Source organism: Aotus nancymaae, unplaced genomic scaffold (assembly GCF_030222135.1).
Source record: "Aotus nancymaae isolate 86718 unplaced genomic scaffold, 86718_ANA_hifiasm-v0.15.2.pri h1tg000011l, whole genome shotgun sequence".
NCBI classification, from domain to species: Eukaryota; Metazoa; Chordata; class Mammalia; order Primates; family Aotidae; genus Aotus; species Aotus nancymaae.
In genome coordinates, this window is record NW_026988422.1 from 85696121 (window position 1) to 85717595 (window position 21475).

Consider the following 21475-nt stretch of genomic DNA (forward strand, 5'->3'; position numbering starts at 1 on the left):
CTTATGATGGTTTTACCGGGATGCAACCCCATTGTAAGTTGAGGAGCATCTGTAAAAACATTAGCTATTCCCATTATTGTTAACTGCAGAAGAGGGTGGATTGGGTTCTTAGGTATCACAGAGGAATGCAGTTATTAATAGTATTGTTATTGACTTACCTGCAAGAAAGTTATCATACATGGATATATTCTGCATGCCTGCTTCACTGTATTGGCTATTGTACTATCAGATGAAATAGGAATCTAAAAATGCTTGGAAAAGTGGATATTCTATACAGATTTAGGGAATTATTCCAGCATTGAATTGGGGTCATATTGAAGAAAAGATATTTTGCTGCTCTTCCATTCTATTTGTAGAGTTTTATATTGAGTATTTTTTGTTTTGCTCTGCACATTCAGAGAAACCTCTAGTAACGAACTATAGAAATGACCCCAGAAAGCACAGTCTTTGTTCCTCCACTCCTTCCTTGAAAGTTTCCTTTTTATTTATTTATTCGTTTAAGAGCCAGTGTCTTACTTACCCTACCAGTCAGGCTAGAGTGCAGTGACACAATCATAGCTCACTGCAGCCTCAAATTCCTAGGCTCAAGTGATCTTCCTGGCTGAGCGCAGTGGGAATCCCAGCAATTTGGGAAGCCGAGGAGGAAGGATCACTTGAGTCCAAGAGTTGGAGACTAGCCTAGGTAACATAGTGAAACCCTCTCTATTTTATAAAATGAAATATTTATTTTAAAAATGTAATCCTCCCACCTCAGCCTCATGAATAGCTGGACTATAGGCATGCAGCACCATGCCAGACTAATTTTTAAAAATATTTTTTGTAAAGCCAGGAGTCTTGCTGTGTTGCTCAGGCTCGTCTCAAGCAGTTCTCCCACCTTGGCCTCCCAAAGCACTAGAATTACAGGCATAAGCCAGTGTTTCCAGGCCACATTTTCCTATTTCGTGATTCATTCATTTATTCAACAAATACTTGCTGAATGCCTCTGATGTGCCTAGGCCTTTTCTCAGTGCAGGGGGAAGAGGGGTGAGTGAGGCAGATATGGGCTCTGCTATTATGGGCCTTACAGACCAGTGTGTGTGTGGTGGAGTGGCAGGCAGGCAGATACCCAGTCAGAGAAAAGAAAGGGGATGTGTGGATAGGCTGGGCATGGTGGCTCACGCCTGTAATCCAAGCACTTTGGGAGGCTGAGACAATCCCTGGAGCCCAGGAGCTTAAGGCTGCAGTGAGCCATGATTGAGACCAGCCTGGGCAACATAGCGAGACCCCCATCCCTACAAAAAATAAAAAATTAGCCAGGCATGGTGGCATATGCCTGTATGCCAGCTATGTGGGAGGTGGAGGCAGGAGGTTCACTTGAGCCCGGGAGTTTGAGGTTTCAGTGAGCCATGGTCTTGCCGCTTCTCTCCAGCCTGGGTCCCAGAATGATACTCTGTCTCCAAAAAAAAATGAAGAAAAGGGCTGTGTAGAGAAAGTACAATGAGGAGGTGACAGAGAGAGAACTCAGCAAAGGGAGGAACAGTCAAGTACGGCCTCATGAAAGAGGGCACAGTTGAATAGAGACCTGCATAGCGAGAAGGAAGAAAAGCTCAGTAGAGAAAGAACATTCCAGGTGGAGGGAACAGCCAGTGCAAGGGCCGCTGGGTGAGAATGAGCTGGGTGAATTTGATCAGAAGAGGGATTGGAAGTTGGTCAGTCCACTATGTAGAAATAGAAAACCCACAGTTCAAAGAGACCATACATCCATGATGCAAGAAGTTTCTATGAGAGGAGCTTAGAAGTCTCCATAGAACCTGAAAAGCTACAGTATCCTTCCAGGTGTAGTCAGGTACAGAGCATCTACCTGGACTGTTACAACCTGCCTATTAGAGCTGTGACTGTGGTGTTGACAAGAGCCTGGGACTTGGAGGGAAAAGACCTAGAGTCAAGTCTCGGCTGTTGGTCTTGAGTGAGTCTCATGACCCTCTGGCCCTCAGTGGCTTCTTCTAAAAGTTGGGGATGATGCTACCTGCCTTATAAGGTAGGGTCAGGATTAAATGAGTGAATGAGCACTTTGTGAAAGATGGCGTGCATGGAAGGGTTGTATTTCTTTAGTAAGCGAAGCTTTGAAGCCAGAGTGCAAAGGGGTGGGTCTCCGTGTGGAACAGAGTGAGGTGCTGTGTGGCTGGACTCTGAGCGCTGAGGAGGCTGTCCAGCCAGGCCAGGGGGCTTGTTCTGTACCATCTCATTAACACAGCAGCTGAGATTGGTTCACTGTTCTCCTGCTAATGAGTGTCTTTCCTGTTTCTCTTTTCCATAGCCTGTCCAACCTGGTGGGCTTCATAGTTCAGGATGTGTTCAGTGAAGCCATGTCTACACTCGCTCTAATCCACGCTGATCTCTCTCTCTTCTCATGGAGACCCGCGGATTATCACCTCATTACTTGTGGTTTTGTGTCTTTTCACTGATTCATCTGCCTCCCTGTCTAGATCAGAAGCTACTTGGGAGTAAGAACTGTTTTTCGTATTCTTTCCTCTCCTCCATGGTGTTCACTACAACATAAATCATAGAGGTCAGAACATGCTGAAGTGCATTTTGAGTTAAAGTGCTCAAAAGCAATCTTCATGACACCTGTTTACTTTAGCTCTGGCTATAATGTTTACCTGCCTAAAAGTTCCCTGTTTAGGAAATTTTGTTTATTAAACATACTTCTTTTTATGACTAGGCATTGAAAAGATTGTAATGCTTTGTTCTGTAGCCCCCAGGTGTCCCTAGATGACAAATAAACATTCCTTTCCCTGCCTGAAGATCATCTGTGGGAACCTTGGCCATGGCATCGATGTCTGAGCCTGTTATATTCAGAGAGTTCTGCCCGTTGTACTATCTTCTCAATGCCATTCCGACAAAGATCCAGAAGGGTTTCCGTTCTGTCGTGGTCTACCTCACGGCCCTCGACACCACCGGTGACTACATCGCGGTGGGCAGCAGCATCGGCATGCTCTATCTGTACTGCCGGCACCTCAGCCAGATGAGGAAGTACAACTTTGAGGTGAGCCTTGCTTTGCTTTACACCTGAGTGGCCATGAACCGTAGCTGATGGTTAACATGCTTGTGTTCTAGGATGAGATAATTTACTTCTGATTTGCCAGAATATGACCTTAATACCTCACCCAAACGATACTTTAAAACCATCTTTAACTGAAGTGGAATTTAACTAAAAACATTGGTGTTTTTAACTTTTTCCTGCCTCCAAAAATCTAATATCACTATTTGTGTATTTATTTATTTATTTATTTGAGACAGTCTTGCTCTGTTGTCTAGCCTAGAGTGCAGTGGGACAATCATAGCTCATTTTAGTCTCAAACTCCTGGGCTCAAGTGATCCTTCTGCTTCAACTTCCCAAGTAGCTAGGATCATAGGCATGCACTGCCACACCCAGCAATTGTTGTTTTGTTTTGTTTTGTTTGTAGAGACATGGTCTTGCCATGTTGCCCAGGCTGGTCTTGAACTCCTGGGCTCAAGCAGTCCTCCTGCCTTGGCCTCCCAAAGTGCTGGAATTGTAGGCATAAGCCACCACACTTGGCCTAATATCACTTTAAAAGAGAACATCACCTGGGGTCAAGAGTTTGAGACCAGCCTGACCAGTATGGTGAAACCCTGTCTCTACTAAAAATACAAAAATTAACCAGGTATGGTGGTGTGCACCTGTAGTCCCAGCTACCTGGGAGGCTGAGACAGGAGAATTGGTTGAACCTGGGAGGCGGAGGTTGCAGTGAGCCAAGATTGCACCACTGCACTCCTGCCTGGGCAACAGAACAAGACTGTCTCAAAAAAGAAAAAAAAAAAGAGAGAGAACATTTTAGTGTTTAATACTTACTAGAACACTCTGAACATAGATATTGGCCGGGCGCAGTGGCTCATGCCTGTAATCCCAGCATTTTGGGAGCCCAAGGCGGGTGGATCATGAGGTCAGGAGTTCAACATCAGCCTGGCCAATATGGTGAAACCTCGTCTCTACTAAAAATACAAAAAATTAGCTGGGCATGGTGGTGTACGCCTGTAGTCCCAGGCAGAAGAAATCGCTTGAACCCAGGAGGCGGAGTTTGCAGTGAGCCGAGATCACAGCACTCCACTCCAGCCTGGGTGACAGAGTGAGACTATGTTTCAAAAAAAAAACAAAAGCAGATTTTTTTTTTCCTAAGTGTTTACAGTAGCAAGTATATACCTATTTTTCAAAGTACCTTGACTGAATTGAATAATCTCTGGTTCTTCTCTTGAAATTATTATGAAGAAAGGATTTATATGAATATTGGCTAATTGCCAGAATATGCGCCTCTTAGATAAGATCTCTTCTGTAGCGTTGGGATCCTGACTGGTCTGTTTCTGCAGTGCTGTGGACTCAAGCATTTCTGTGATAGATGTTGGTGGAGATAGTATTTGACCATGTTGTGTCTGGCACCAACTATTGGTAAACTGTAATGCAGTTTACCCATTTAGTCAATATCTGCAGTTTATTGAGTACATCACTTTTGTAAGAGATTCAAAGTTGACTGTGTTGTGGCTTCCACCACATGAGACTCTATTCTGTCTGTTGTTAGGGGGCTTTTACGGACCAAGATCCAGCTTTTGTATCTAAGAGAAATGTTTACAAATACTTGTGTTTTAATCAATATTCAATATATTAACGTTTTAATTTAAAACTTAACTAACTTAAGCCTCTGTGCTCATTTTAAAATAATAAAAATGGTTGGTACATATACAGCCCTTTCTATGTGTCAGGCATTATTCTTTAAAAAAATTTTAAAAAAATTTTAATTATTAACTCATTTATCTTCACAAAAACTCTCTGAGGCAGATGTTAACATTATCTTTCTCATTTACTAAGGAGGTAGCTGGTGAAGTGAGGGTAGTTGACTTGCCTGAGATTGGCAGGTAGTAAATGGCAGCACCATTGTGTGAACTTGAGCAGACTGTCTCTAGGGTCTGTATTAATTTTTTTTTTTTGAGACGGAGTTTCACTCTTTTTGCCCAGGCTGGAGTGCAATAGCACAATCTCAGCTCACTGCAACCTCCGACTCCCAGGTTCAAGCAATTCTCCTGCCTCATCCTCCGGAGCAGCTGGGATTATAGGCGCCCATTACCACACCCATCTAACTGTGTGTGTGTGTGTATGTGTGTGTGTGTGTTTATATATATATATTTTTTGTTTGTTTGTTTGTTTGAGGCAGAGTCTGACTCTGTCACCTAGGCTGGAGTGTAGTGGTGCTATCTTGGCTCACTGCAACTTCAGTCTCCTGGGTTTAAGCAATTCTCCTGCTTCAGCCTCCCAAGTAGCTGGGACTACAGGTACATACCACCATGTTTGGCTAATTTTTATATTTTTAGTAGAGATGGGGTTTCACTATGTTGGCCGGGCTGGTCTTGAACTCCTGACCTCAGGTGATCCACCTGCCTCGGCCTCCCAAAGTGCTGGGATAACAGGCGTGAGCCACTGAACCCAGCCTAATTTTTGTATTTTTAGTAGAGACGGTGTTTTACCATGTTGGCCAGGCTGGTCTTGAACTCCTGACGTCAGGTGATCTACCTGCCTTGGCCTCCCAAAGTGCTGCAGTTACAGGCGTGAGCCACCACCTCTGCACGTGTATTAATATTTTTTGTATAAAAATTAGAACTACTGCTGTTCCTTTTCTTTGAGCTCATGGATTTGACTGATCTAATTCCCCAACATTTAAAACCATTACATAATCTTTCGAACTGTACTTATGAGTTTAATATGTCTGAAATCTCTCACATGCTTCAAACACTTATAAGGAAGACTTGTGAATCCAGCAATGAACCCCAACAGGATAAATCCAAGAAATCCATGCACAGAGGCATCATAGTCAAACTGCTAAAGATAAAAATCTTAAACATAGCCAGAGAAAAATGACATATTACCGGTAGAAGAACAATGATTTGAACGACTGTGGATTTCTCATCAGAAACTGTATTAGCCTGTTCCCACGCTGCTATGAAGAAATACCCAAGACTGTGTAATTTATAAAGGAAAGAGGTTTAATTGACTCACAGTTCCACGTGGCTGAGGAGGCCTCAGGAAACTTACAGTTATGGTGGAAGGTACCTCTTCACAGGACTGCAGGAGAGAGAATGAGTGCCCAGCGAAGGGGGAAGCCCCTTATAAAACCACCCCCATGATTCAATTATCTCCACATCATCCTCCCACAACAGATGGGGATTATGGGAACTGTAAATCAAGATGAGATTTGGGTGAGGACACAGCCGAACCATGTCAGAAACCATGGAGGCGGGACAAAAGTAGCATTTTTTTTTTTTTTGAGATGGAATTTTGTTCTTCTTGCTTGGACCAGAGCTCAATGGTGCTATCTCGGCTAACTACAACCTTCACCTCCTGGTTCAAATGATTCTCCTGCTTCAGCCTCCTGAGTAGCTGGGATCACAGGCACTCACCACCACACTCGGCTAATTTTTGTATTTTTTGTAGAGATGAGGTCTCACCATGTTTTCCAGGTTGGTCTCGAACTCCTGACCTCGGATGATCCATCTGCCTCGACGTCCCAAAGTGCTGGGATTACAAGTGTGAGGCACCACGCCTGGCCAACAGTAGCACATTTTTAAAGTGCTGAGAGACTGGGCGCTGTGGTTCACACCTGTAATTCCAGCACTTTGGGCGGCCCAGGCAGGTGAATCACCTGAGATCAGGGGTTTGAGACCACCCTGACCAACATGGCAAGACTCTCATTCCTACTAAAAATACAAAAATTAGCTGGACGTGATGGCCCATGCCTGTAATCCCAGCTACTCAGAGGGCTGAGGCATGAGAATCACTTGAACCCAGGAGGCAGAGGCTGCAGTGAGCTGAGATCATGCCACTGCACTCCAGCATGGGCGACAGAGTGAGTCTCATCTGAAAAATAAAATAAAATCAAAGAAAGTGCTGAGAGAATTGTCAACCCAGAATTATTTACTCAGTGAAAATACCTATCAAGAAAGAAGGTGAAATCAAAGTATTCTCAGATGAAAGAAAACTAAGAGGGTTCATTGCCAGCCGACCTGCTCTGAAGTCATTGCTAAATGAAGTTCTTTAGACAGAAGGGAACTTTGTACATCAGGAATGAAGAATAGTAAATACCTGGGTAATAAATGTAATAGATGATTTTTCCCCTATTGAATTCTTTAAAATACATTTGACAGTTGAAAACAAAAATGATAACTGATCATGTTTTCACATGTGTAGATGTAGTAGTATCTAAGACCAGTATAACATAAGCAAGGGAGAGTAAGGTTGCCTATGCCTTTGTACATTTTTCTTGAAGAGGTACAATGTTGATGCTAAGTAGATATTGAAAAATTGCATATATATGTATTGTAATCCCTAGAGCAACCACTATACAATGAGGTAGATATATCGAAATGACATTTCAAAAAAATGTTGAAATAACGAACAGGAGAGTAGGAAAGGGGAAACAAGAAGGAAAAATGGAAAGAACAGACAGAAAACAAGTAAAATGATAGACCTAAATCCAAATATACCAATAGTTACGTTAAATGCAAATAATCTAAATATGTCAGTTAAAAGACAGAAGTTGTCAGGATGGGTATAAAATGATGAACCAACTGTATGTTGTCTGTAAGAAATTCAGTTCAAATATAATGATATAGGTAGGCTGAAAGTAAAAAGATGGAAAAAAGATGGAAGAAGATTCACCATGTAAACACTAATCAATACAAAGTTGGAGTGGTGGCCGCGTGTGGTGGCTCACGCCTGTAATCCCAACACTGGCAGGCCGAGGCAGGTGGGTCACCTGACTTAGGTGTTCAAGACCAGCTGGCCAACATGGCGAAACACCGTCTCTACTAAAAATACAAAAGTAGCCAGTCATGGTAGCAGGCACCTGTAATCTTAGCTGCTCAGGAGGCTGAAGCAGGAGAATTGCTTGAACTCGGGAGGCAGAGGTTGCAGTGAGCCAAAATCACTCCATTGCACTCCAGCCTGGGCAACAAGAGTGAAACTCCATCTCAAAAAAAAAAAAAAAAAGAAAGTTGGAGTGGCTAACTAATATCAAAGTTTTCTTCTGTGCAAAGAAATAACCAAAGATAAAGAAAGACATGACATAATGATAACAGGTTAGTTCACAAAGAAGACACAGCCATCCTACATGTGTATATCCCTTAGCAACAGAGCTTCACACAATACAAGAAGCAAAAACTGACAATTTTGCAATTTCATGTGGAGACTTCAGTATTCCTCTCTCAGTAATAGTAGACAGAAAATCAACAGGATATAGAAGAACTGAACAACACCATCAACCAATTTGGTCTAATTTACATTTATGGAACACTCTGCCCAACAACATCTGAATATACATTCTGTACAAGTGCATGTGGAATATTCATCAGTATAGATCATATCCTGAGTTAGAAAATATATCTCAGCAAATTTAGACTAGAATAGGCTTTCCAGGCCCTTGTGATTTACTTTGTTTTGTTTTTTTGCTTTTTTATTGAAATATAATTTACATAAAGTGTACAAATCTTAATTGTACAGTGTGATGAATTTATATGTGTGTACCTGTGTAATCACACAGTTCAAGATACAGAGCATTTCCAGCACCCCAGAAGATTCTCTTGTGCTACTTCCCAATCATTACCCCTCCCTAAGGTAACTATTTTGACTTCCAACACTACAGAGTAGTTTTGCTAGCTCCTTGGGTTTCAGTTCACCATTAAGTAATCTCTGGCAGTAAGGTTTTATGCGTTAGTGGAATTTGGACTCCTTACTTGGGTTGCAATTACAAGCCAGTTTTCTTATTTTTTTTTTTTTTCGAGATGGAGTTTCGCTCTTGTTACCCAGGCTGGAGTGCAATGGCGCGATCTCGGCTCACCGCAACCTCCGCCTCCTGAGTTCAAGCAATTCTCCTGCCTCAGCCTCCCGAGTAGCTGGGACTACAGGCGCGCGCCACCATGCCCAGCTAATTTTTGTATTTTTAGTAGACGGGGTTTCACCTTGTTGACCAGGATGGTCTCGATCTCTTGACCTCGTGATCCACCCGCCTCGGCCTCCCAAAGTGCTGGGATTATAGGCGTGAGCCACCACGCCCAGCCACCAGTTTTCTTTTATAAAGCACGTGTGTCTCATTGATTACCGTTGTATTGTCTTTTTTTTTTTTTTTTTTTTTTTTGAGATGGAGTCTCATTCTGTCACCCAGACTGGAGTGCAGTGTCATGATCTCGGCTCACTACAATCTCCACCTCCTGGGTTCAAGTGATTCTTTTGCTTCAGCCTCCTGAATAGCTGGAATTACTGGTGCCCGCCACCAGACCTGGCTAATTTTTCAATTAGCAATAATCGCGCCTCGGACAAACCTCATTGGCTACGATACTGCCACTGCGCAAAGCTGCTAATTTTTTTATTTTTAGTAGAGACAGTGTTTCGCCATGTTGGCCAGGCTGGATTCGAACTCCTCACCTCAAGTGGGCCACCCACCTCGGCCTCCCAAAGTGCTGGGATTACAAACATGAGCCACCGTGCCTGGCCCTGTATTGTCTTTTTAAAAAAACTATATAACTATTTAAATATTTTCAGTTGCCAAAGTAAAAAGAAAAATACTAAAGTTAAAGAAGTTTATTGCTCCCCAGAATGAAACTACAAATTATATCTGATGGCTATTTTTGCAATTTAACCAATGATTAGTTTTCTATTTATCATATTTTCTTTGTTTTGTTTTCCTATAACAGAATACCTGAAGCTGGTAGTTGTGTTTTTTTTTTTTTTTAAGAGATTTATTTGGCCCACAATTCTGTAGCTGGAAAGTCCAAGATTAGGCAGCTGCATCTGGTGGGGACCTCATGCTGCTTCCACTCATGGCGGGAATTGGAAGGGGACCGGGTGTGTGTCAAGAGATCACGTGACAAGAGAGGAAGCAAGACTGAGACCAGATTTGTTTTTCCTTTCCTTTTATTTTTGAGATGGAGTTTCACTCCTGTTGCCCCGGCTGGAGTGCAATGGTGCAATCTTAGCTCACTGCAACCTCTGCCTCCTGGGTTCCAGCGATTCTCCTGCCTCAGCCTCCCAAGTCACTGGGATTACAGGCATGCACCATCATATCTGGCAAATGTTTGTATTTTTAGTAGAGACAGGATTATAGTGCAGGATTACAGGCGTGAGCCACTGCATCCAGTTTTTTTTTTTTTTTTTTTTTAATATGGAGTGCTTCACAAATTTGTGTGCCATCCTTGCTCAAGGAAGCCAGACTCTTTTTAACAACCTGCTGTCTTGGAAACTAATCCAGTCCTTGGAGAGTGAATAATCATTCACCCACAAGGGAGGGCATTAATCTATTCATGAGGGATCTACTGCCATGGTCCAAACACCTCCCACTAGGACCCACCTCCCAGCACTGCCACTTTGCGGATCAAACTTCAACATAAATTTTGGCAAGTACAAACCACATCCAAACCACAGCAGACATGATGAGTCCCGTGTGCTTTGAAGGAATGTGACATGGTAGAACAGCATCCATAGGGTCTACCAGAGTTTGGGATAAGCTGGTACAAATTACTGTATCCAGCAACATAGAAGGGGACTCTGGGAGAATCCAATGTAAAGATTTTAGCTGCTCCAGGCACGGTGGTGCACACTTGTAATCCCAGCACTTTGGGAGCCCAAGGTGGGCAGATAACGTGAGCTCAGGAGTTCGAGATTAGCCTTGGCAATACAGCAAGACCTCGGTCTCTACAAAAGAATACAAAAATTATCCAGGTGTGATGGCGTGTGTCTGTAGTCTCAGCTACTCAGGAGGCTGAGGTAGGAGGATCACTTGAGTCCAGGAGGTCAAGACTGTAGTGAGTCAAGATTGAGCCGCTGCACTCTAACCTCGGCAACGAAGTGAGACCCTACCTCAAAAAAAAAAAAAAAAAAAAAAAAGACCGAGGCGGGTGAATCACGAGGTCAGGAATTTGAGACCAGTCTGGGCAACATAGTGAAACCCTGTCTCTGCTAAAAATACAAAAAATTAGCCAGGCATGGTGGTGTGTGCCTGTAAGCCCAGCTACTCAGGAGGCTGAGGCAGGAGAATTGCGTGAACCCAGGAGGCAGAGATAGCAGTAAGCCAAGATCACACCATTGCATTCCCGCCTGGGTGACAGTGCTAGACTCCGTCTCAAAAAAAAAATTTAGCTGGTTATCCTTTACTGGAAGACCTTTAGAAAATGTATTTCACCCCATAAATACATATGCCTACTGTGTACCCACCCATAAAAGCTTTTAAAATCTAAAATATTAACATTTGGAAAAAAATATATTTTACTTGGGCCAAAATGCACACTTGGTAGCTCTGAGTATCAACAGCATTTATTGAGCACCCATTGTATATAGAATATAAAACTTATAATTGTGGAGAATCACAAGGGAAGTATAAAATAAAATTTCTTGGCCAGGCACAGTGGCTCACGCCCGTAATACCAGCAGTTTGGTAGGCCGAGGCAGGCAGATCATTTTGAGCTCAGGAGTTCAAGACCAGTCTGAGCAATATGGCAAAGTCCCGTCTCTAATAAAAATAGAAAAATTAGCGGGATGTGGTGCATACCTGTAGTTCCAGCTACTCAGGAGACTAAGGCTGGAAAATCACTTGAACCCAGGAGGCGGAGATTGCAGTGAGTCAAGATCACGCCACTGCACTCCAGCCTGGGTGACAGAGCAAGACTGCATCTCAAAAATAAATAAAATTTTACTTTGGGCAAGAATGTAGAATTTAGAGTTAGAAGATCCGAGTTTGGAAACAAGCTGCAATCTGTAGGTAAACACATAGGAAAAGATCTGAAGGCATTTTTACAGTGATTATTTAACTCTAGGTAGGGATTGAGAATGAGATGGGCTGAGGGAGGAAGAGTGAAAGGGAATTATGTATTTTTTTTAACTTTACTGTGGAATTACTAGAAATTTTTGGTACCTATTACACACATAAACACAACACTAAGATTTGTTTTGAGCTTTGACTCCCAGTTATTAGTTGTTTAATCCCAGAGGTGAATTAAATATTTATGTTGTTGTTGTTGTTTTCATCACGAGAGCTGGCTGGGTCTTAGAATCATTTGGTACAATCCCCATATTTAAAGATAAAGAAGTTGTAAGATTCCTGCTTTAAGGCACTTGTCTCTGATTGCCTAACCATTGTGCTTACTTCCTATGAGAGCAGGCAGGCCCTCCACACAGTCTGTGGATTTCAAAGATAGTAGAATATAGATTCATGGTCCCTTTGGCACGTCCACGTGAAAAGTTAAAGATGCATTAGCTAGTTTAGGGAAAATCTGAGATTTTATGGGAAGATAAATAAAAAGTTTACATTCACATCCATGTATGGCATGATTGAAAGATTATGTTTTTAAATGAAGTTATGTTTCCTAAAGAGGAAAGCAGACCTTTTATGTGGTAAATATATCCTTGCATGTGTTTTCAAGAATAGTGCTTTGGAAACCATTTTTTCTACAGAAGTTAGTGGGAGAGGGCAGATGGAAACACAGATTCTTCCTACCTAGTGCCAAAAGCACTGAGAAAATTACAAGGAGCTAATAACAAGTACAAAAATGTTAGAAATGTGTTAAATACATGGGTCTGACATGTGTAAGCATAGACCAAAAAGACTACTTGACCGGAGTTTCTCATTTTCTGTTTTGAAGTTAAACATATGATCTCTTTTCCTTAGCATTCAACAAGCTGATGAGATTTCATGGGATTTGCCTTCAGAGCTGTCTTTGCACAAACCGCAGCATGATACCTGGTGGTGAAATGCTTTATTAGTTGGCATTTCTGCAACTCTTCCGTGAATTCATTCAGCAAGTATTTATCGAGTGCTCAGTATGTGCCCGTCCCGTTTTAGGTCCTGGAGCTGCGGTAAAGAACATAGTAAGCAGTCTTTCCCTCTCGGTGCTTACAGTCTAACAGGGAGAAGCAGAAAAATAAGAAAAGTCTACCAGATATATAAACAAATAAACAAGATGAGGGAAGTGCCAAGGGGAAAATAAACCAGAGAAGGGGACAAGGAGTGCCAAGTAGGGTGGTTGCAGTTTTTGTTTTTTTGAGATGGAGTCTTGCTGTGTTACCAGGCTGGAGGGCACTGGCTCGATCTCAGCTCACTGCAACCTCTGCCTCCCAAGTTCAAGCGATTCTCCTGCCTCAACCTCCCAAGTAGCTGGGATTACAGGCATGTGCCACCACACCCGGATAATTTTTGTATTTTTAGTAAAGACAGGGTTTCGCCATGTTGGCCAGGCTGGTCTTGAACTCTTGACCTCAGGTGATCCACCTGCCTCGGCCTCCCAAAGTGCTGGGGTAACAGGTGCAAGCCACCAGGCCCAGCCAGGTGGTTGCAGTTTTAAATAGAATTCCAAGGAAGGTCTGACTGAGAAGGTGACAGTTGAACAAAGACCTACAGAGTGGGACCAGCACATCATGCTGATATATCTGTATTCCAAGAAGGTGGAAGGGAAAGGCCCTGAGCCTGAAACATGTCCTGGATATTTTGCATTCAGAAAGTCATGCTTTGGAATGTTATGAATGTTTTATTGACTTATACTTTATAGATATATTTTAAAGGGGTGCAGAAATGAGTTTTTGTCTCACCATAGCAGCCAAGGTGCATTTGCCCAGTGCCTTCCACTGTCTTTCCCTATGGGAGTAACTGTTAGGCCCAGTGATTAGGAGCCTGTGATGTCTGTGTTCTGGTTTGTTGGTAATATTACCATACATAGGGCTTTACTGTATGGTAATAGATTCATTGGTTGTTGGAAAATTCACTTTCAAATGTTTTAATAGTGACTCTTAGTTAAAAAAAAAAAAAAATTATTAGATGTCCATTCTCCTAAATTTACCTAAGTTCAACTTTTTTCCCAACGGTTTTTTTTTAATGTTAATTTTAAAAAACAAGCTGGCCAGGTGTGGTGGCTCATGCCTGTAATCCCAGCACTTTGGAAGGCCGTGGTGGGTGGATCACTTGAGGTCAGGAGTTTGAGACCAGCTGGGCCAATATAGTGAAACCCCGTCTCTACTAAAAATACAAAAATTAGCCAGCATGGTGGCACATGCCTGTAGTCCCAGCTACTCAGGAGGCTGAGGCAGGAGAATTGCTTGAACCTGGGAGGCGGAGGTTGCGGTGAGCTGAGATCGCCCCATTGCACTCCAGCCTGGGCGACGAGTGAAACTCCATCTCAAAAAAAAAAATAAATAATAAAAATACAAAAATTAGCTGGACATGGTGGCACACACCAGTAATTCCAACTACTTGGGAGGCTGAGGCAGGAGAATCGTTTGAACGCAGGAGGTGGAGGTTGCAGTGAGCCAGGATTATGACACTGCACTCCAGCCTGGGTGATAGAGCAAGTCTCTATCTCAATAAATAAATAAATAAATAAGATAGAGCAAGTCTGCATCTCAATAAATAAGTAAATAAAAAATAAGATAAACTGATTTTAAAATGTGTATGAAATTATAATGGGTGGCATAGTCATACTAGTGGAAAAGAGGAAGCAAATGGGAGAAGTTGCTCTTGGGAAACAAGACATAAAACTTCAGTAATTAAGGCAGTGTGGTATTAGTGTAAGAAAAGATACACAGATCATTGGAACAGATTAGAGAAGTTAGAAGACCCACTTGTATATGGTTACTTGAGTAATTGCAAAGGTGATACAACAAAGTCTTTTTCAATAAATGGTGCAGGACAGTTGGATATAAATAGGGAGAAAAATGAGACAGGATCTGTGCCTCACTTCATATGGTTATTTTGTCTGAGCACTTTAAAGTGTTAACGCCACTCTCTCTTCACTGCTGAGATTCTGCTGGCAGCGTAATTGTTTCCTTTCCAGGGTATTTGCCTTGTCTCTTTCTCCTTTAGATCTTCTCTCACGATAGAGTCCCCTGCTATAGGCTTCTTCCTTCAACTCCAGTGGATATTCCCCTCCTTCGTTTTGTTCTGTGGAGTAAAGAAAATTTATTCTAGAAAAACAGATGTCTTTGTTTAACTTTAAATCGTTAAAAAGTTGTATTAGTATTCAAACATTAAACAATCGTTCTTTGTTAGTAAAAGCAGGAAAATAGTGAAACCATTCTTAATTAAGAATTGAATGAATTCATATCTGGTCTTCTTAAATATTTCAAAATATTTCAGATCAATTAGTTCTTTGGTATGCTAGTGGTTTCTACTGAAGGTTAAGCTTTGACCTACTGAAAGAAGCTCATAAAGAAAGCTTTGTCAGACTTCACAGTTCCCATGAACCTGCTCACAAAGAACACTTTTTCCCAATATAGTTTTGTCTTGTGTATAAAAGGCAAACAGCCTGCCAAGGAGCCTAAGAAGGTTAGCTGAATGCTATTGTCATGGTGAGGTGTTTGTCCAGAAAACTGACACCTTTCAAATCAAAAACCTTTTTTTTTCCTTAAACTTTTTGACTGCTGGATTTCTGTTTGAGGAAGTTATGTTGCTACAATGAGGGTAGCAATAAGTGCCCCCTGGGAAGTTGGGAATGAAGGAGAAGGAGAGTTAAACACAATGGTTGAGATCAGAAATGGGCAAAATTGTCTTAAAGAGACAGAATGGCTCCTGGGCTAGAATAAAACTGAATTGTCCCTAGATCAAAAAAGAAGAGAATGTGGCAGAAGGAACAAAGTGGACTATATGGTATGTAAGTTAGGAAAACTAGAAATTGGGCCAAATTGCCTGTTTAGTGGGAGAGAGAGCTTTTGAGAGCTGTGATCCTGCTGGTGTTGCTGGCTCTGGGTAGATATTGGTATCTGAAGTGACTCATACTGTGGGACCCTTCCTGAGATTTAACACTTACAGTGGTTTGATCAGAAATGCTTGCCAAGCAACTTCTGGACTAAAAGTCGCTGCCCACGTATATCAGGGGAAGGATGTATATATCGTACCTATCTTAGCATCCGATTTGTATGAGCATTACTTCAAATTTATTTATTATTTATTACATAAAATAACAAATTGGCTTTTCAGCTTAAACTTCAGTTTCTTGTACATTATATGATCATGAGACAACCTCTCTGGGCTGATCATCAGCACCACGTAAAGATTGAGTATCTGGTTCAGGAAGGTAGAGGGCCAGATTGTACATGTGCTAATACACCACTGTGAATCTGTGTGTTAAGTAAAACTATGGGATTGTTTTTTGTTTTTTGAGACAGATCCTCACTTTGTCGTCCAGGCTGGAGTGCAGTGGTGTAATCTCAGCTCACTGGAGCCTTTGCCTCTGGGTTCAAGAGATTCTCCTGCCTTAGCCTCCCAAATAGCTGGGATTACAAGTGTGCACCATCACGCCCAGCCAATTTTTTGTATTTTTAGTAGAGATGGGAGTTTTTCCACGTTGGTCAGGCTGGTCTCGAACGCCTGACCTCAAGTGATCTGCCCACCTTGGCCTCCCAAAGTGCTGGGATTACAGACATGGGTCACTTGCCAGGCCTAAAACTATGGTTTTTGAAGTTACACATGCATGTGGTAAAGCTATGAATAAAAGCAAGAGAATGATTCATCTCAATGTTAGGAGAGTGGTTTTGGTGAGGTCCAGTATGCAGTCAGGGAGAGACACACAAGAGCTCAGAGGTGCTGTTAATGGTCCCCTTCCCAAGCTAGATGAGGGTTCCATGGATGCTCATTTTTAAATAACTCTTTAAGCTGTACATGTTCTATGTAGTCATGTATGTATAATCGTTATTTTAAAAATGAAAGCAAGGAGGATACCATAAAATGAGGTACTTCATATTGAACCAGCTGGCATCCTAAGCGCCTTTCCTGCCCTCCCCTCTGTGCACTTGGCAGAGTTGATCACATCCTCCTCATTGCCTACCTGTACGTTGGTGTCAGTGCCAATGGTGCTTTGCTCTTGTGTTACGGATGAGTCTCGCTCCTTTTCCTAGACTCTGAGACCTCCTGAAGGCAGCACCCTTGTCTTTTGAAAAGGTCAAGCTTCCGAGGATATATGTCTTTCGTGAATTTTGGAAACTGTTTAGCTGTCATCTCTGAAGATACCACTTTTCATTGTCTTCTCTTTTCATTTCCTACTGAAAAGCCAAAATTTTTTGTTGTTGTTGTTGTTTGTTTTTTTGAGACAGAGTCTCACTTTGTCACCCAGGCTGGAGTGCAGTGGCACGATCCTGGCTCACTGCAACCTCCGCCTCCTGGGTTCAAGTGATTCTCCTGTGTTAGCCTCCCTAGTAAGTGAGATTACAGGCGCACGCCACCACGCCCGGGTAATTTTTTTTGTATTTTTAGTAGATACAGTGTTTCACTATGTTGGTCAGGCTAGTCTTGAACTCCTGACCTCATGATCTGCCCACCTTGGCCTCCCAAAGTGCTGGGATTACAGGTGTGAGCTACTGCGAGCAGCTGAAAATCCAATTACGTGTAGTTTGGACCTTTATGTTCTCTCTTCTATGTCTCTAAACTTCTCTAACATGTTTTTAATCTTTCAGTGTCTTTGTTGCATGATAGGTGATTTCCTCAGATCTGTCATCTAGTGCAATACTTTCTTTTCCAGCTGTGACTAATTTGCTATTCATTCCATCCAGTGACATTTTAAATTTTCTTTTTTTTGTTTCTGTTTCCAGTGTTGTTCTTTGCTTACATTTCAGTTTCCTTTTTTATTTTGAAAACATTTTAATCATTTTTCTTTTATGTTCTGTGTTGTTCGATCTAAATGAAATACTTGGGGTTACTCAATGCTGTTATGGCTTCTTCTACTTGACTCGTATTCATGGGCCTGTTTCCCTATGGTAATTTCTAATTATGAGTGATGTGTCTGATCCTAACGTATGAGCATCCTGGGGGACCTGGATCGGGACTGCTCCACAGATGGGGTGTATGTTTGCCAATGCCAGGCACCCTGGAGTGTTCCCAACATAGAAGCACTTCAGATTCACCGTCTGCCTAGAGCTTTGCTTGGAAAGGGAGAATAAATTCAAACTCTGATGCTGAATAGGGCAGACTTATGATGACAGATTCTTCAGAAAGATTCTTTTTGATTCATTCCAGTCAATGCTTGAGATAAGACAGAGTTCCTTGTCAGCTCCATTTGCCAGCAGATCGATTTTTCCCTAGCTTACTCTTTCACTTAGGGTTAGGTCCTTGGGGCTCTGGCGTGGCAGAGAATATCAGTTCCAGCTCCCCACCATCTACTCCGCTCTGAAAACCAAGGCTCCAGGGGTGTACCAAATAGTTACAGGGTAGCCCATAGCTTCAGGGCTGGATTCTGTTCTGGCTTGGCAGCATTCTTTTTGGTTTTGGGGTCCTACAGATTTTCCATACTTTCTTGAATACTCAGCTATGCATTTCTTAAAAGGCTATGTTATATATTTCACTCAGCATTGCCAGGTGTTTGGAGAGGGGTGTTTTGGAATAGCTAGACTATTGTTTGTGCAGTGTTTAAGCCTCATATTCTATTTCTGTCTGAACTGTAGTTAAGTGTTGATAATCTGATGTCTGGGATGTTTCAGTTCTTACATCAAGAACCATGACATAGGCCGGGCACGGTGGCTCACGCCTGTAATCCCAGCACTTTGGGAGGCCGAGGTGGGCGGATCACAAGATCAAGAGATCGAGACCATCCTGGACAACATGGTGAAACCCCGTCTCTACTAAAAATACAAAAATTAGCTGGGTGTGGTGGCACGTGCCTGTGGTCCCAGCTACTCAGGAGGCTGAGGCAGAAGAGTAGCTTGAACCTGGGAGGCGGAGGTTGCAGTGAGCCGAGATTGCGCCACTGCACTCCAGCATGGCGACAGAGCAAGACTCTGTCTCAAAAAAAAAAAAAAGAACCATGACATTTATTAATAATCATATTAAATAACATTAACTCAAGTTCATTGGTTACATTACAAAGCACATGTACAAGTACTGCACGCCAGTATTAAGGCTTCTGACCCCCACATGATTATTTATTTATTTTATTTATTTTGAGACAGAGTCTTGCTCTATTGCCCAGACTGGAGTGCAGTGGCATACTTTCGGCTCACTGAAGCCTCTGCCTCCCAGGCTTAAGGGATTCTCTTACCTCAGCCTCTCAAGTAGCTGGGATTACAGGCATGCACCACTACCACCTGGCTAATTTTTATATTTTTAGTAGAGACAGGGTTTTACCACGTGGGCCAGACTGGTCTTGAACTCCTGACTTAAAATGATCCACCCTGGCCGGGCGTGGTGGCTGAAGCCTGTAATCCTAGCACTTTGGGAGGCCAAGGTGGGTGGATCACGAGGTCGAGAGATCGAGACCATCCTGGTCAACATTGTGAAACCCTGTCTCTACTAATACAAAAAAAAAAAAAAAAAATTAGCTGGGCATGGTGGTGCGTGCCTGTAATCCCAGCTACTCAGGAGGCTGAGGCAGGAGAATTGCCTGAACCCAGGAGGCGGAGGTTGCGGTGAGCCGAGATCGCGCCATTGCACTCCAGCCTGGGTAACGAGAGCGAAACTCCGTCTCAAAAAAAAAAAAAAAAAAAAGATCCACCCGCCTTGGCCTCCCAAAGTGCTGGGATTACAGGTGTGAGTCACCACACCCAGCCATGATCATTTTTATTTTGGAACCATTCACTGAGAAAAATTTCACAGCCATTTTGAACTTGTGCTATGACATGGCAAAATCTCTAGTAAATCATTTTGATTCCTGATGTGTTCATTTTTATAATGATAAATTTCTTTCTTTTGCCCCGCCCTAATCATAGATTTCTAAGGAAAATATTTTGTTTTCAGCATCCTGCCACCATGTCAAGACTCTGCATATTTAAAACATATTACATCACCTTTTCCCTTCAAAGCAATGCCAGTGAATTCTACTAATGGTACCATACATCTCATGTTATCCAACTCCAGATCATAAAGATTCCCTCGTTCTCTTTCCTCTCCACAAACCTACTAAGTCTTCTATCTCCAAGTTTTTTGGATTCATTCACAGAGAAGTATAGGGCACAGAGGCAAAGCAGGGTCTCTGGTGAGTGTCACATTTGTGTGTAAATCCTGACTTGATTCTCACTGCCTCTGTAACCTTAGACAAATTACTGCCAGGCATGGTGGCTCATACCTGTAATCCCAGCACTTTGGGAGGCTGAGGCAGGATCACGAGTCCAGGAGTTTGAGACCAGTCTGGGCAACATAGTAAGACCCTGTCTCTACAAAAAATAAAAAACTAACTGGGTGTGGTGGCACACACTTGTATTCCAGCTACTTGTGGGGGCTGAGGTGGGAGGATCACTTGAGCTTGAGAAGTCAAGGCTGCAGTGAGCCATGATCAGGCCACTGCACTCAGCCTGGGTTACAGAGCGAGACCATGTCTCAAAACAAACAAACCAAAAACCAGTAAACAAATTACTTAACATATCTGGAACTCAGTCCCATATTTGTAAAATGTGGATAACTATAGCACCTTTCCTTATAGAAAATTGTTTGAGAATCCAGTTATACATTTAAAGTGCTTAACACATGACCTGGCCCAGGAAAACAGTAAAGAAAAGCTGCTGTACTGTTTTCTCTGTTGCTGTCGTCCTCTCACCAGGCCTCAATGGAGCCTGTCTTCATCAGGGTTTCACTACCTTCATGCCTGTTCTATTTACCGCTTTTCTAGGCTGGGCCCTTACTTACCTTAGCCTGAGCTGTTGTGAAACTCGCAGTGGCTTCCTGACTTGCCCCACTCCCTCCTTCCTCCGTCCTGCTCCGAATTGTGGTTATCAGAAGTGCTTCTGACCGATACACTGGCACAATCAGAAATCTTAAAGGGATCTCCCTTTTTCTTACTGTAGCTTAAGATCCAAATCTCTTAACCTAGATAACGATCTGACACTAAATATATTTATAGCCCATGAAAATACCCTGAAAGCTTTAAGTACCAGATGAAAGTGAGCTCCTTCATTACCACCTCCACTCACTGTAGGCGGCTTTTCATGTGCCTGTCTCGGTGCAACAGCTAAGCTTTAAGAGGGCTGGGACTGTGACCTACTTTATTTTGTATTGCTATAGCAGCTCACTTGGTACCCAGAGCAAGGAGGGTATTCTTGCATATTTGGCAGATTGATTACTATATAAATTACTGTATTGAAAATTAAAATGGTTTACTGAAGATACTGCCATATATCTTAACAAGGTCAAAACAGTTGTATAATTTTTCTGAATGAGTACTTTCAAAATAAAAAAGATCACTCAGGCTAGAAGCCTGAACATCTGTGAGGAATGCTTATACATGTGGTTTTTAATAACCCAACACATTAAGCTTTAATAGGATCATTGATCTGAAAACCAAAACATGGAAGGAATCAGTTTATAAGTCACATTGAGATATACCATCTTCTGATCTCTCAGTAAACCTGTGGGGCAGGTAGATTATGCATAGCAAGTATCCACTTCATGAATTGTCCCTGTTGATGAGGAACAGTAGAACTTGGATCTGGGACAGTTCTTGTAACTCCAGATTCCTGGTTTTTTTGAGCAGGGGGTGG

At 42.4% G+C, this 21475-nt stretch overlaps 1 protein-coding gene, 1 long non-coding RNA gene and 2 pseudogenes across 7 annotated transcripts in view; 1 reads left to right on the forward strand and 3 right to left on the reverse strand.

Annotated features, from left to right (window-relative positions):
* Positions 1-21475, forward strand: part of TECPR2 (tectonin beta-propeller repeat containing 2) — a 131798-nt gene that overhangs the window by 11024 nt on the left and 99299 nt on the right. The window contains exons 1-2 of one of the 6 annotated variants that reach the window (XM_064375230.1): positions 1212-2483; positions 2735-3025. In XM_064375230.1, the coding sequence (XP_064231300.1) occupies positions 2807-3025 (219 nt within the window). In that variant the 5' untranslated portion in view covers positions 1212-2483; positions 2735-2806. Of the gene's footprint in view, positions 1-1211; positions 2549-2734; positions 3026-5181; positions 8657-11595; positions 12899-21475 lie in introns of those variants that run through there. The other 5 variants (XM_064375225.1, XM_064375226.1, XM_064375228.1 and 2 more) reach the window with 5 other exon arrangements.
* LOC135274529 (small nucleolar RNA U3) lies at positions 372-448 on the reverse strand (annotated as a pseudogene).
* On the reverse strand, positions 9274-9394 carry LOC135274327 (U4 spliceosomal RNA; annotated as a pseudogene).
* On the reverse strand, positions 14254-20804 carry LOC105730172 (uncharacterized). The gene is made up of 3 exons (XR_001110402.2): positions 20625-20804; positions 16843-17056; positions 14254-14960 (listed from the first exon to the last, which is right to left on the reverse strand). It is a non-coding gene; the product is annotated as an uncharacterized LOC105730172 (long non-coding RNA).